This window comes from the organism of the source record quoted next, unplaced genomic scaffold (genome assembly GCF_019419815.1).
Source record: "Pyrus x bretschneideri cultivar Hongxiangsu unplaced genomic scaffold, Pyrus_bretschneideri_v1 Contig1, whole genome shotgun sequence".
Classification (NCBI taxonomy): Eukaryota; Viridiplantae; Streptophyta; class Magnoliopsida; order Rosales; family Rosaceae; genus Pyrus; species Pyrus x bretschneideri.
In genome coordinates, this window is record NW_025999390.1 from 17,712,546 (window position 1) to 17,726,249 (window position 13,704).

Here is a 13,704-nt window from a genome sequence, read left to right on the forward strand (position 1 = left end):
AATAGTTGTCCCCATTAAGGGGTTTCGAGACCAGCACCATAACTGGGTGGTCTGAATGATGAATGAACAGTGGATTGGAAGCATCAGGCTTGCTTTCGCTCGAAGTTCGATCATCGGCCATGGCTAATGATCAATGGAAAAAAAACACGCTGCTTGTGATGAACAGCGGCAAAGAGAAACAACAGCAGAAAAAAGAACTAGGGTTTTGGCCTAGCTCTTGATACCATGTAAAAATATATTCGACTATATTGAATTATTCAAAAAGGATACAAAAGGCTTTATAAACAGACTCATTCTCTTGGAAGAGAATTAACTTAGCCTACAATCTAGCTATACGAAAAAGGAAGATTTTGTACATATCAATTACAGACTTTGTTTCCTATTCTAAGTCAATGACTTTGTTTCCTATTCTAAGTCAATGACTTCTCAACAGCCACCTCGTGGAGGATGGTGTTCCCGTGGCTATTCTCCAGCACCAAGGCATTCCGTAAATTCCGAAGGGCGTCGTTGGTCGCAGTTGTCACAAGTGAAATCAAGAATTCAAGCACGTCGTTCCGCCCGGCAAAGGCTACGACGTGAAGTACAGTGTCATCGTTCGTTGTCAATGGACTGAATACCTCTTCGCAGTTTCCCTTATAGTATTGTTTCAGGCGTTCCCAGTTGTCGTACATGGCCCATTGATATGGCCTTTTTGTTCGACTCAGTGCCTCTCCCTCTCTTTCTATTTTCTCATCTTTTTCTCTCTGTTTCTTCAACCTCTCCATCTCTCTCTCTGTACAATCGTCACCATCAGGCTAGCTAGATGGTAAACTGCACATAGGTACGTTGCTTAATCAAGAAACAAAGTTAAAGAACAACTGCAAAGTTCACTACGATTATTAAATATGCAATTTTCATCAAAGAATTAGATGCTTTCAAACTATATAATTTCAGACGTTGCTTAATCAAGAAACAAAGTTAAAGAACAACTGCAAAGTTCTCTACGATTATTAAATATGCAATTTTGATCAAAGAAATAGATGCTTTCAAACTATATAATGTTAAAAGCTGAAAAATGAGAGTTTTGAAAAGATTCAAAGTTAACAGCTGTCTTCTTCCCAGCCTTATGGTAAGGTGTGTTAGCATTGATCCACATGGTTTCGGTTTTGAAGGCTGGTATCGCAGAGAAAGAAGATAAGTAATTATGATTCAAATCCAAAAAGATAAGAAAAAAACATAACTAGCTTTGCTTTGTTTCCTTGAGAAGTTGAAAAAAAGGTGACAAAAATCTTCGCTTGCTTCGTTACTTTTTCTTTGAGTTCTTGCTTTTTGAGAGCGAGACCAAAATTTTAAACTAAATTTGTAAACTAAAAGATGTGTCATTAATATGAAATAAACACGGTAATCAAAACTTAAGTAATAATCCAATCATTACCATCCACATCATTTGGTTTAGAAATTTAGTTTCCCTAACATTACCCTTATTTTTTTAGGGGAGGATGATATTCTAGCCTTTAGTGTTGGCCACGAGAGATTTTTCAATGTGTCGGGGTCTAAGATTGCTGGAGGAAATCTTAATTGAATGAAAAAGTAATTAATCGAGGTTAATTTTGTTGACTTTTTGTACAGTCTTATTATCTTGGAATTCTTAATTTAGCATGATTTCATGTAAATTAGTTCTTTCCTTATTGATATGATTGTATCATCCTCTTTGAGAGATGAATAGACATATAATACACAATTCCAAAAGCATTCTCTTCTTGAAGCCAAAGCCATGTCGTAAAAATAGGAAAAAACTTAGCTGTGCGTGGTAGCATTACCGTGTCTCAACTATGTTTGATGCGCCGTTGACCAGCGAGCGACTATCGTCATTGCTGACAATAGATTAGCAAGCAACTGTTGTCATTACTACTCCTCTCTGAATTCGAAATGAACAGCGAGCGACGGATGTCGTTGCTGCCCAGATTTCTTTGCAATCAGTTTCAATCAGAAACCCATAACCCAATCATCAGTTTGCCGTAGAGTCTGCTGCCCACCAGTGCACCGGTGCCCACGCACCAAACCTGAATCACCGTGTTATGATCCTCTGATTGCTTCGGTCACAAGTATTAGGAATTGGGCCAAAATGTAATAAGTGAGATTGTGTTGAGGGTTTATTTGCTATTTGTAATTCTGTAGGAGAGTTTGTTTACAATTTCTGTCTTTTATTGCCATGTGGCAGATTTCAAATGTGTATTGGGCTAACTACATAGCCATATGTTCCCTCTCTTCTAAAGGTTGGAAAGGAATTAAAAATAATTTTACAAAAAATATTCAGCTTCTTCTTCTCTCTTCTTCCACCGCAATTTCTGATCTTGTAAGCATGTCAAGGTTCAGCCTCGCCGGATTCTGGTGCTATCATTGGTATCAGCCTCTGATCCTGGTTTACTTCCATGCACGGCCCGTGCAACTACCACCAATCGTCTCTCTGCGAGGGACGGCTGTGTTGGTGCGCTAGAAGCTTCCATGGTTTCTCTTCATTCCTTGGTCGACGAAGCGGTGTCTGCTACTCTTGACACTAAATTGCAGCTCTACTTCAAGCAATTCTGTCGCGAACTACAGTTTCAGCTGGACGGTAGTGGCCTTGCGGGTCCCGTGGTTACTGAATGTTCCGATCATCGTGCCACTGCACCAGATCCACATCCTCGGAGTCTGATTCGTGTTGGCAATGATCATCCACCATGACCGCCATGGATTCAGCGAGTTGAGTTCCCTCGTTTTGTTGAAGGCGAGGATCCGCTTGCTTGGATTTATAAGGCGGAGCAGTTCTTCTCCTTCTACAACACTCCCGCTGCGCAGCGTGTCCTTACTGCTTCCTTCCATTTCGATGGTGAAGTCTTGCAGTGGTTTAAGTGGAGAGACTGTTTGCGCACTACTCCGACCTGGGAGGAGTTCACTCGAGCCTTATGCATGGAGTTTGGGCCATTCGAGTTTGAGGACACTGCAGAAACACTCTTCAAACTGCGTCATACAGGTACTTTGAAGGATTACATCTTCGAATTTAGGTGTTTGGCTAATCGCACTCCTGATATTGGTCTTGTATTGCTTAAACCTGCTACTGTGCATGATGCGATTGCAATTGCGGTCCACTTAGATGCCAAACTGAGTTAATAGAGTAGTCGGGTTAAATCCTCCCGTGTTGAAACACCAGCTTGCACCTACCACTGTTACTCCTACTGTGCCTAGAGGCAACAAGAAACATAAACTGTCACACTAACAAGCAGCAAGACGGCGGCATCAAATTCCAGTGCAAAAACAAGAACGCATCCACAACACCAGAGGTTAAAAACAGACTAGCCGTCTTAACACAACGAACAAATGAGACCTCAAATAATAAAAATACTAACAATAATGAAGCAGCAGCAGCAGCCAAATGGCAATGATCAGCGTGGCGCAGTAAACGACAGCTTAAAGTGAAGCACTGTTTCACAAAATGAGATTCCATCATTGGGCTTATTAACAAAGGGTGACAAAGTATCATTAAAAAGCCAACCATATACGAATACCACAACCATAGAATTCCTTCTATCAACAAACTGGAGACATGCATACCACAACCACACACACGCAGCAGGTAGAGAAATTATCGTATTATACAAAAGAAGCAAAAAATGAGATAAAACTGAAGGAACAATTTTAAAGTAAGCACAAAACATGACTCATTACTCTCTATCCCAAAAAAAAATACTGATTACTGAAGAAAAAAAAAAACTGACTCATCACAAGGCTCCCCATTTTGCAAGGCTCGGGAGAATGTCTGTCGTACGCAGCCTTACCCTTACTTTGCAAAGAGGCTGTTTCCACGACCTGCGACCTTCGGTCACAAAGGAGCAACCTTTCTGTTGTGCCCCTAGCAATATTAAAGCCAAAGGCAAATTAAAGGGAAACAAAATATTTGTTTATATATACGAATACTGATAAGAAAGAGATGCACCAATTGCCAACATACCTTAAACATGAAAACTAATAAACAACCATTTACACAACACCACTTGGGTTGTAAAAGTAAACAAAAAAATAGCCCTCAGATCTTATTATATCCTGAATCCAAATTCAAGAATTCTGAGCTTTCATTTTCATTCACAGGCACATCCTGAATGACAGCAGCAGCAGCAGCAACAACAACAAACGCCACCACCATAAAGAGTAGATGGTTACTCTTAACGGTAGATTAATACGAAGCGAAGATGCTCATAAAGAAATCAAACGAACACCAAAGAACATGAGTCTGCATCATTGGGCAAAATGTGTAAAGCTGTACCATGCCATATATGCAAGAAGCAACACTTAATAATTCCCAACTTGTTGCACAAACCAAGCAGAAAGAAAAACAAACCCACAGATACTCTGAGATTGTCATTGTAAAGATAACCACATCACAGACAACATAACTATTTTCAGTTGACTGAGGTCTCATAATAATTGTTGAATTAGCATTTCAAGCCAGAGAGAGAGAGAGAGAGAGAGAGAGAGAGAGAGAGGATGGTGGCGTTGATGATGTCGATGACTAGTACAGCAAAAATGATAGAAAAGGCTCCTAATTACAACCCACAGAAACTGAACATAGACTTATCAAGAATATGGTTAGTATGTTATCTGACTCATTTAGAAACAAACAATCGAGCTTGAAATCATCTGTTTTCAGTGCATCACTGTTTATTCGCCGAATTACATAAGCTAGTGTTCCATATATATATATATATATATATATATATTTATAAGGGATGGTGCTATCCACACCCCTTTTTACCTCTAACACACTCATCTCAATTTCCGGCCATTGAATCAAATGAATTGTAGAAGATCAAAATGACAACAGGAGGTGTGTGGAAGGTACAAATTTGTGTAGTTTTACTGTTTGCATGTTGTCAACTAAAATATTCCAGACAAGCATGTGTTTTCTGTAATGATGTTTTAATTATTACATTTGTGAAATTGCGTTAAACCCTAAGACCATAGTTTCTCAACAACAAACATTTGCAACATGAAAATTCACCAACAATTTGGCATAAAAGTAAAATGAGAAAGAACCTCACCTGCAAAAGGTGATTTTTCTTTCTCTAATTAGCATGTAGTACCAATAGCACTAGAACTCCAGGACTCGTTCTGTTGGACTAAGAATACCAAACAGTCCAAGTTTTCTTAGTTGATAGTGTTGAGTCTTCAATCGAATAAAGGCTCCTTGACAAGAAGATTAACTTTTTCGTTTAAAAATTTGAGTACATCTTCTCTTCCTTCTTTTATCAGCAACTGCCTTAATCTCCCAAAAGTCACACCTGCTGGCCGAATCCCCTTCTCTACCATCTCTTCCAGTAAGACACAAGCCTTTGAAGCATTTCCCTTCTCACAATATCCATTTATAAGGACTGAATATGTGTGCATGCTCGGGACAAACTGCTTCAACTTCATGTATTTCCAGACTTTATGAGCCATCTTCAACTCATCTCTCTCACAAAACATCTTTATCATCATTGTATACGTATCTGCATCTGGTTCGCATCCTTTGATCATTTTGCGAAAGACACTAAATGCCTCCTCAGTCTCTTCACGATCAATCAAACTATTTAAAATGACATTGCAAGTCCTTGAATTGGGAGTAACGCCTTTGGAATTCATATCGTTTAAGACCCTATAGACGTTCTTGCACTTGTTAGCCTTACAAAAAGCGCCGATCAAGGCATTGTACACAACCACATCAGCCCTTATTCCATTCCTTTCCATCTCCAAGAATGCAGCAACAGCATCTTCAATCCTGTTTTCAACCCCATACGTATGCACCAAAACACTATAAATAAAAGACGTCGGTGTACAACCACTATCATCCATGCCCTGAACAATATCAACGGCTTCATCCACCCTCCCTGCCTTGCAAAGAACATCAACCATGATACCATAAGTCACTATATCAGGATTGCAACCTGCATCAATCATTTCTCTGAACACCTCCCTTGCTTTAGGCAAATTCGGATCCTTCCCCCATCCGCCAATCAATATACTATAGGTCTTTGAGTCTGGCTCAAACCGATCCTTCATTTTATCAAAAACCTCCTGAGCCTTCCTCACATTCTTGGACTTACACAGAGCACTCAGCAGGTCATTGAACGCCGCTAAATTTGGGGCACAATCATACTTCTCCATAACATTAAACGTATAAAGCGCTTCCTCAACTTTCTGTGCCCTGGCATACTTCCTCATAATGATTCCAAATGTCTCCATATTCTGCATCCTCTTCAACCTCATCGAGTTCACAAGCTCCCACATGATCTGATACTGCCTGATCTTGGCCAAAGATTCAATCATAGCATGGTAGGCCTTAACACTATGCGTATAATTTCGCTGCTTCCCCGCCCACTCAAAGAACCTGTATGCAACCATACCGGCATTGTTGAATCTCGTGAGAACTTCCTCTACCATTTCAGGTGAAATTCGGATCCCGGTTTGGTCAAGGGCAGTATCAAGAGCAAGTGTTGGGCAGGACATCATAATTTTGCAAAGTCTTTTTGTTGGGTCGGAAAATTCCCTCATGGGTTCGGTTGAACAATAATTCCGGGTCAATTTCATCAACCCAAAACCTAATCTTTCCCCACATTTTTGTAATCTTATGGCCATGTTTTTGGGAACCCGATTGAAAAATCAAGTCACCTGGATCATTTGAAATCTAAATTTAGAGAAATCAAACATCATTTAACTAATCAAATAGGGAACTATTATTAGCAGTCCAAAAATCTCATTCTACACTCCTATAACTGTATTTTTCTTTCTAATTATAGAAAGTTTGGAGTGCAAAATGAGATTTTTGAGTGCCAATAACAATTCCCATCAAATAATGGGAATGCATTAACAAATTAGGACCAACGAATTTAATTTTTGAAGATTGAAAATAAATTAAGAAAAATAATAAGACTTCCTGAAATTTCCTGCAATTTGATTTGCTCTAACATCTTCCAATAAATAAATCAAAGGAAATAGAAATTCTAGAGAGAGAGGGGTGAAGCAAACATACTTATACCAATACCCACCAACCAATTCTATTCATTCACAGCCAAATTCCATAACAGAAATACTACCATGCTTGCTTAAATAACATTACTTGGACCGCAAACACCCACACTGATACATATAAAGCATCCCAAAGATCTAAGGAAACCCCTTCCGGCACTTATCCAATGTTCACTAAGAAAATGTAGGAAAACAATAGAGACCAAAATCTCGAACTTAAACCAAAATCCATAGTATCCAATTTCCAGGTTTGCAATTGATACGAAACCAAAATCCTTTTCCTTTACCAAAAATTGCCAAATTTGTTTTATCACAAACTACAGCAAGCACATAACAGACGCAAAAGATTCAATCTTTTCTTAGTTCTCCTACCAACCAAACAAAATTAAACCCAAAAGAAATGGAGGAAACGAAACAAATTAACCTCCAGAACTCCTCGGCAACTGTCTCTCCTTATTCGAGCTCGTGTCGTCCTCCCTTGGCTTAGGGGTTCGCCTCGGTCTTCACGGTGCTGTCCAGAACTGGAGGGAGAGAGTGAGAGTTCTGGAGAGGAGCGAGTGCCCAAGAAATGGACGATCTTGGGTTATGTTGGACTAGGGCCTGGCATTTGAATAAAAAACCGACTAACCACACCAACCGCACCGGCATTTTTTTTTTCCTTCAATTTGCAGTGGTTAAACCTAATAACCAATATAACAGAATTGTCACGTGACATTATCTAGAAGGTGAGTTAGTTAATACAAGTAGAAGGGTATTGTTGTAATTAGCCCTTGTGGTTATATAAGAAGTGATAGGGCTGTCATTTGAGTAAGAAGAAAAACATTGTAATAGTTTTTGAAAGTGTTAATACAATCTCTCTCTTCTCTCTCTTTCAATCTTCTTCTTCTCTTCTTCTTCGACTCTGTCATCTATTGTCGTTCATAGTTCTTCTATGTTAATATGGTATCATCGTCACAATTGGCTTGTTGCCATTCTTGATTCTGGTAAAGACTTCTGCTGGTATGGGTGCTGCTTGAAGAGTGGGTGTTTGGTGATATGAAACGGTGTTGTGTGGGTGTTTGGATATTTGGTGGTGCAATTTCAGTAAATCAGGTGAACTGTTTTTGTTTGATGCTTATTTCTTAGAGTTGTGGTCTTTGATTTACTTTTGAGATTTAATTGAAGTGAAGATTTGGGGTTTTTTGGTCGAATCTTGATGTGTTGACCTCTACAAGTATTAGTCTTTCCTTGGAGTATCATTCTCTAGGGCTTGTCGATGTAAAGAAGAAAGTGTCATTCTTTCTATGAATCTTGGAGTTTCATTCTGGGTATTTTTCTGTGAATCTTGGAAGAAAGTTGTGTTTGTGGAGTGTCAGTCTCCTTTTTTTGGTATCTTTAATAGAAGCGTGAGATTTGTGTTGTGATTTGGAGTTTCATTCTCCTTGGGTATTTTTTCTGTGAATCTTGGAAGAAAATTGTGTTTGTGGAATGTCAGTCTCCTTGTTTTGGTGTCTTTATTACGATTTGTGACTGGTTGAGTTTGTTTTAATGGCGTCTTCTTCATTCAAGACTGAGAATTTGTTGGGTATGTTGACTATAAAACTCAGAGATGACAATTTTGTCAAATGGGCATTTCAGTTTCAGTCGGTTCTTAAAGGGTATAAACTGTTTGGCCATTTTAATGGTACAATTGCGTGTCCTTCAAAGTATGCGGTGAGTTCAAAAAATGGTATCACCAAGGAGATTACTACAACATTTCTTGAAGGGGAGTCTATTGATTTGACTCTTATTAGTCTGTTGCTTGCTACATTAACAGATGAGGCAATGGAATATGTCTTGGGGTGTAGGACTGCTTTTGAAGCATGGTCGAATCTTCTTGAACGTTATGCTTCTATTTTGAAATCTAGAGTCAAATCATTTGAAAACTGAGTTGCATACGATTTAGAAGGGTACATATAACATTGATAAATACTTGTTGCAATTGAAGAATATTAGAGATCAGTTAATGGCTGAAGGAGAAACAGTTGCTAACAATGATATTATCATTGCTGGATTGGCAGGTTTGCCTAAGGAATATGGTATTATTCACACTATTATCTTGGCAAGGGAATCTTCAATTACTTTAAGGGAATTTCGTGCACAATTACTTGGAACTAAAAAGGAGATTGAAGGAGAAATGAATTTGTTATCTCAAAATATGACTGTTCTTTTTGTTCAAGGTTCTCAATCTGGTTAGAATGCTAGTTTGGTCTGTCATGTATGGTAATGGATCTTCAAATGGTGCATCTTCATCTAATTCTCAGACTCATGATCATCTACCTGCTACTACAGGAGGTACTATTGTTCGACAACCACATGATGCATTTAATAATTTTTCTCACAATGGTATGGACTCTCAGATATTTGGTTCTAATACATTTTCTGCAGGGTATCAAGAATAGTCTTATGGTTATGGTTTTGTGGGACAATCTAATTTTGGACATCAGCAAGGGTTCAAGTCTCAGAACTACAATGGGGGTTACAGGTCTAGAAATGGTGGTCAATACAGGAATAACAACAACAATTATAGAAATGGTGGTATTAACTTCAGAGGAAGAAGGTCTCAAAATGGAAATGGTCATTACTCTGCAGGTTATAGACAAGTTCAGAATGGTACTGGATCATGGTCAGGTAATACAGAAGCCAGAACAAATGTTATAATTAAGTGCCAGGTTTGCAATAAACAGGGACATACTGTAGTGAACTGTTTTCACTGAAACACAAGCAATGCACCAGCTAGTTTTATTGTAGAATGCCAGATATATGGATAAATGGGGGCACTTTGCTCTTGATTATTTTCATCGAGGGAATTACGTATTTCAAGGTCAGCCACCATCATCATCTTTGTCTGCCATGAATGCACAACAAACATCTCAAATTTTTCCTCAGGACTCGTGGATTGTGGATTTGGGTGTTTCACATCACATGACTGCATATATAACTACATTGAATCAAGTGGGTCCTTATCACGGTTCTGATAAAATAACCATTAGTAATGGTTCAAGTCCACCAATTCAACATATTGGTTCCACTGCAATACACACTCATAATCATTCACTTGTTCTCAGTAAAGTTCTTCATGTTCCAAATATTACCAGAAGCCTTCTCTCTATTAAACAATTATGTGCAAATAATAATAGTTGGTTTATATGTGATGAGTGTGAGTTTTTTGTGCAGGACAAGAAGACAAGGGAGGTGGTGAATTAGGGAAAGAGTAAACTGGATGAGTTATTTCAGATTCCAGTTGTTAAAGCTTCTAGAGGGCAAGAGTTTGTTACAAGAGATTTAGTAACTTACTTAGGGAAATTGGTGAAATCAGATATTTGGCATCAAAGATTGGGACATCTTGCACATGATACTATGGCTGCAATGTTAAGACAGTCTAAGGTTTTACACAAGTTAGATGATACTTGTACTACTTGTATTTCTTGTATTAGAGGCAAAATGTCTAGGATACATTTTCCTGTTAGAAATGACAGATGTTTAGTTCCTTTTGAGAAAGTTCATACTGATGTTTGGGGTCCAACTCCTATAAAGTATGTGGAAGGTTTTCGATATTATGTATTTTTTATAGATGAAAACACAAGATTTACTTGGATATTTCCCATGTGCAACAAATCTGATGTGCATGCAATTTTTGTCAAATTCTATGCTTTCATTTACACTCAGTTTGGGATGACAATTAAAGGTTTGCAAACAGATGGTGGAGATGAATACACTAGCAAGAGGTTTACATCATTTTTGGCTGCAAAAGGTATTATGCAGTTTATTTCATGTCCTTACACACCTCAACAGAATGGGATTTCTGAGAGGAAACATAACATGTGGTGGATACTGCTCCCACTTTGTTAAATGCTTCTGGTTTAAGTAGTGAGTTTTGGTACTTTGCCTGTGCTCATGCAGTCTTCTTGATTAATAAAATGCCCTGTAAGACTTTGTCATTTAGTTCTCCTTATCTGCTATTATACAACAAGGTGCTTGAGTTACAGTCCTTAAGAATTTTTGGATCCGCTGTGTTTCCATGGACAAAACCTTATAACAATCATAAATTACAGTTTAAGTCCAAAATGTGTATCTTCGTAGGCTACGCAATGTGGTATAAGGGAATCATGTGTTATGATCCACAGTCTAAGAAATGCATTATATCAAGGCATGTTATTTTTGAAGAGTCAATATTTCCTACCAAATTGAGACCTTGTCACAGTGGTGAGGCATCTGTTGAGACAGTCAATCAAACTAGTTATGTGATTATACCATTTCCTATTCCCATGAGTATTATGAGGGTTCAATTTGAGCATGGTCAGCGATCAGAACTTCATCATGTTGGGACATTAATTTCTAATTCTAGTTCTCATGTTAGTATTACTCCACAGAATCGCATTTGTGAAGACTTATCAGCATCAACATCTGATAACTCCTACTTTACAACCAGTGATACACCAACTCCACCTCTTTTACTTCATGTCCTTGATTATACTCAACTTCAGGTACTATTACCTTTTTCTGAGAGCTCCTCTAGTACTGATTTATATGTATTACATGTACAACAACCACTTCATCATGGGATTCAAACTAGATTACAAACATGGGCTATTTCAAGAATTATGCAGCTTATCTTGCAAATTTGCCTGAGTTAAATTCATTACAAATTCTGGATTCTTGCTCTTATATGTCTAGCTCTGGTACAATTACTAGTACATGTTCTGGAGGGTTTTCATTTTTAGCTGATATCACAAAAATTGAAGAGCCTACAACTAGCTATGCAAGAAGACTATAATGCATTAAAGGCTCAAGGTACATGGGTTCTAGTTCCACCTCCATCTTACAAAACTATTGTAGGTAGCAAATGGGTTATATAAAATCAAGAAAAATCCAGATGGGTCAATATCCCTGTATAAGGCAATGTTGGTTAATTAGGGTTACACTCAAGAACAAGGGTTGGATTACTCAGAGACTTTCAGTCCTATGGTAAGATATACTACTGTACGCCTTATACTTGCTTTAGCTGCACAATATGGCTGGAATATGAGACAACTAGACATTAAAAATGCCTTTTTGCATGGTGATCTCGAGGAAAAGGTTTATATGCAGTAGCCTCAAGGCTTTGTGGATCCTTCTTTTCCAAGTTATGTGTGTAAACTCATTAAGTCTCTCTATGGCTTGAAACAAGCCCCGAGAGCTTGAAACTCAAAATTTACGAGTTATCTTCCATCTTTTGGCTTTACAACTTCCTTATCTGATAATAGTTTGTTTGTTAAACTTGATGAAGGGGATATTGTTCTACTATTGCTTTATGTTGACGATATCATACTCACTAGTTCTAATCTTACAAAAGTTCAAGCAGTGATAAGTGCTCTTGCAGAAATGTTTGATCTCAAAGACATGGGCCGCTTATCCTTTTCCTTGGGACTACATATTCAGTATAAAGATGATGGTTCCTTTTTTATCAGTCAATCCAAATATGCAAAAGATATTCTCAAGAAGGCAGCAATGGAGACATGTAAGCCTACATCTACACTATCAAAACCACATGCATAGATACTTGAACAAGAAGGCACTGCTCTATCTGATCCAACTCATTATAGAAGTTTAGTATGGGCTTTCCAATATTTGACCTTTACTAGGCCAGATCTTGCTTATGCTGTTAATATGGTTTGTCAGTTTATGACTTCCCTAACTGATCTCCACATGCAATTGGTTAAAAGAATTTAAAGATACTTGAAATGAACACTTGATTATGGTCTGCATTACAAATAGAGCTTGGATTTCAATTTGATTGCCTATTCATATTCAGATTGGGCAGCAGACATAAATACCCGAAGGTCCATAACTGGTTTTGTGATTTACTTGGGAGACAATCCAATTTCATGGCAATTTAAGAAGCAATCAACAGTCTCCCGTAGTTCCACCAAGGCTGAATATAAAGCTCTAGTGCATTCTGCAGCAGACTTGTTCTGGATTCGGTCTCTTCTTAAATATATGCACTAGATAATCTTGTTTCCTTCATTACTTCACTGTGACAACCTAAGTTATTTAGCCTTAAGCTCGAATCCTGTTTTTCACTCAAAGATCAAACATCTTGATACCAACTACCATTTTGTACGAGAAAAAGTGCAACGGGGTGATTTACTAATTCAATACATACCTACTGAAGATCAAATGGCAGATGTATTCACAAAAGGGTTGCACAGACCCATGTTTGTAAAGCATTGTTGACATCTTGCTCTTGCTGTTGCAGATCAGTTTCAGGCACCTAGATGATTCAAACTTCACTTGACTCTTGCATGTTCAGTTCGAGGGGGGGAGCAATAACCAATATAACAGAATTGCCACATGGTAGAAGGGTATTGTTGTAATTAATCCTTGTGGTTATATAAGAAGTGATCAGGCTGTCATTTGAGTAAGAAGAAAAAACATTGTAATAGTTTCTGAAAGTGTCAATACAATCTCTCTCTTCTCTTTTTTTCAATCTTCTTCTTCTCTTCTTCTTCAACTTTGTCATCCATTGTTGTTCATAGTTCTTCTATGTTAATAAAACCCAACAGCACCGACCTTAATTGATTTTACAATTGGTTCCCAAAATTTTTAGGTGCATAATTTTATTTTTTTAATCAAAATTAATATGTGAAATAATATAAATGGTTAGTTATTTATGAGTTATTGTATTTT

General features: G+C 37.9%; 1 protein-coding gene across 11 annotated transcripts; it reads right to left on the bottom strand.

Moving 5' to 3' along the window:
* Nucleotides 1-2,094: 2,094 nt before the first annotated feature.
* On the bottom strand, nucleotides 2,095-7,659 carry LOC103935909 (pentatricopeptide repeat-containing protein At1g77360, mitochondrial). 11 transcript variants are annotated; one of them, XM_048589902.1, is made up of 5 exons: nucleotides 7,442-7,659; nucleotides 5,055-6,660; nucleotides 3,795-3,868; nucleotides 3,366-3,439; nucleotides 2,095-3,200 (listed from the first exon to the last, which is right to left on the bottom strand). In XM_048589902.1, exon 2 carries the CDS (start codon nucleotides 6,625-6,627, stop codon nucleotides 5,182-5,184), a length of 1,446 nt encoding a protein of 481 aa, XP_048445859.1. In that variant the 5' UTR covers nucleotides 6,628-6,660; nucleotides 7,442-7,659; the 3' UTR covers nucleotides 2,095-3,200; nucleotides 3,366-3,439; nucleotides 3,795-3,868; nucleotides 5,055-5,181. The 11 variants fall into 11 exon arrangements, with proteins under 11 accessions (XP_048445859.1, XP_048445847.1, XP_048445868.1 ...); XM_048589890.1 differs by having other exon boundaries at nucleotides 3,968-6,660; XM_048589911.1 differs by lacking the exon at nucleotides 3,795-3,868.
* Nucleotides 7,660-13,704: the final 6,045 nt, after the last annotated feature.

Coding starts and splice junctions, on each gene's coding strand:
- LOC103935909 (XM_048589906.1), bottom strand. CDS start 6,627: ATGGCCATAAGATTACAAAAATGTGGGGAAAGATTAGGTTTTGGGTTG.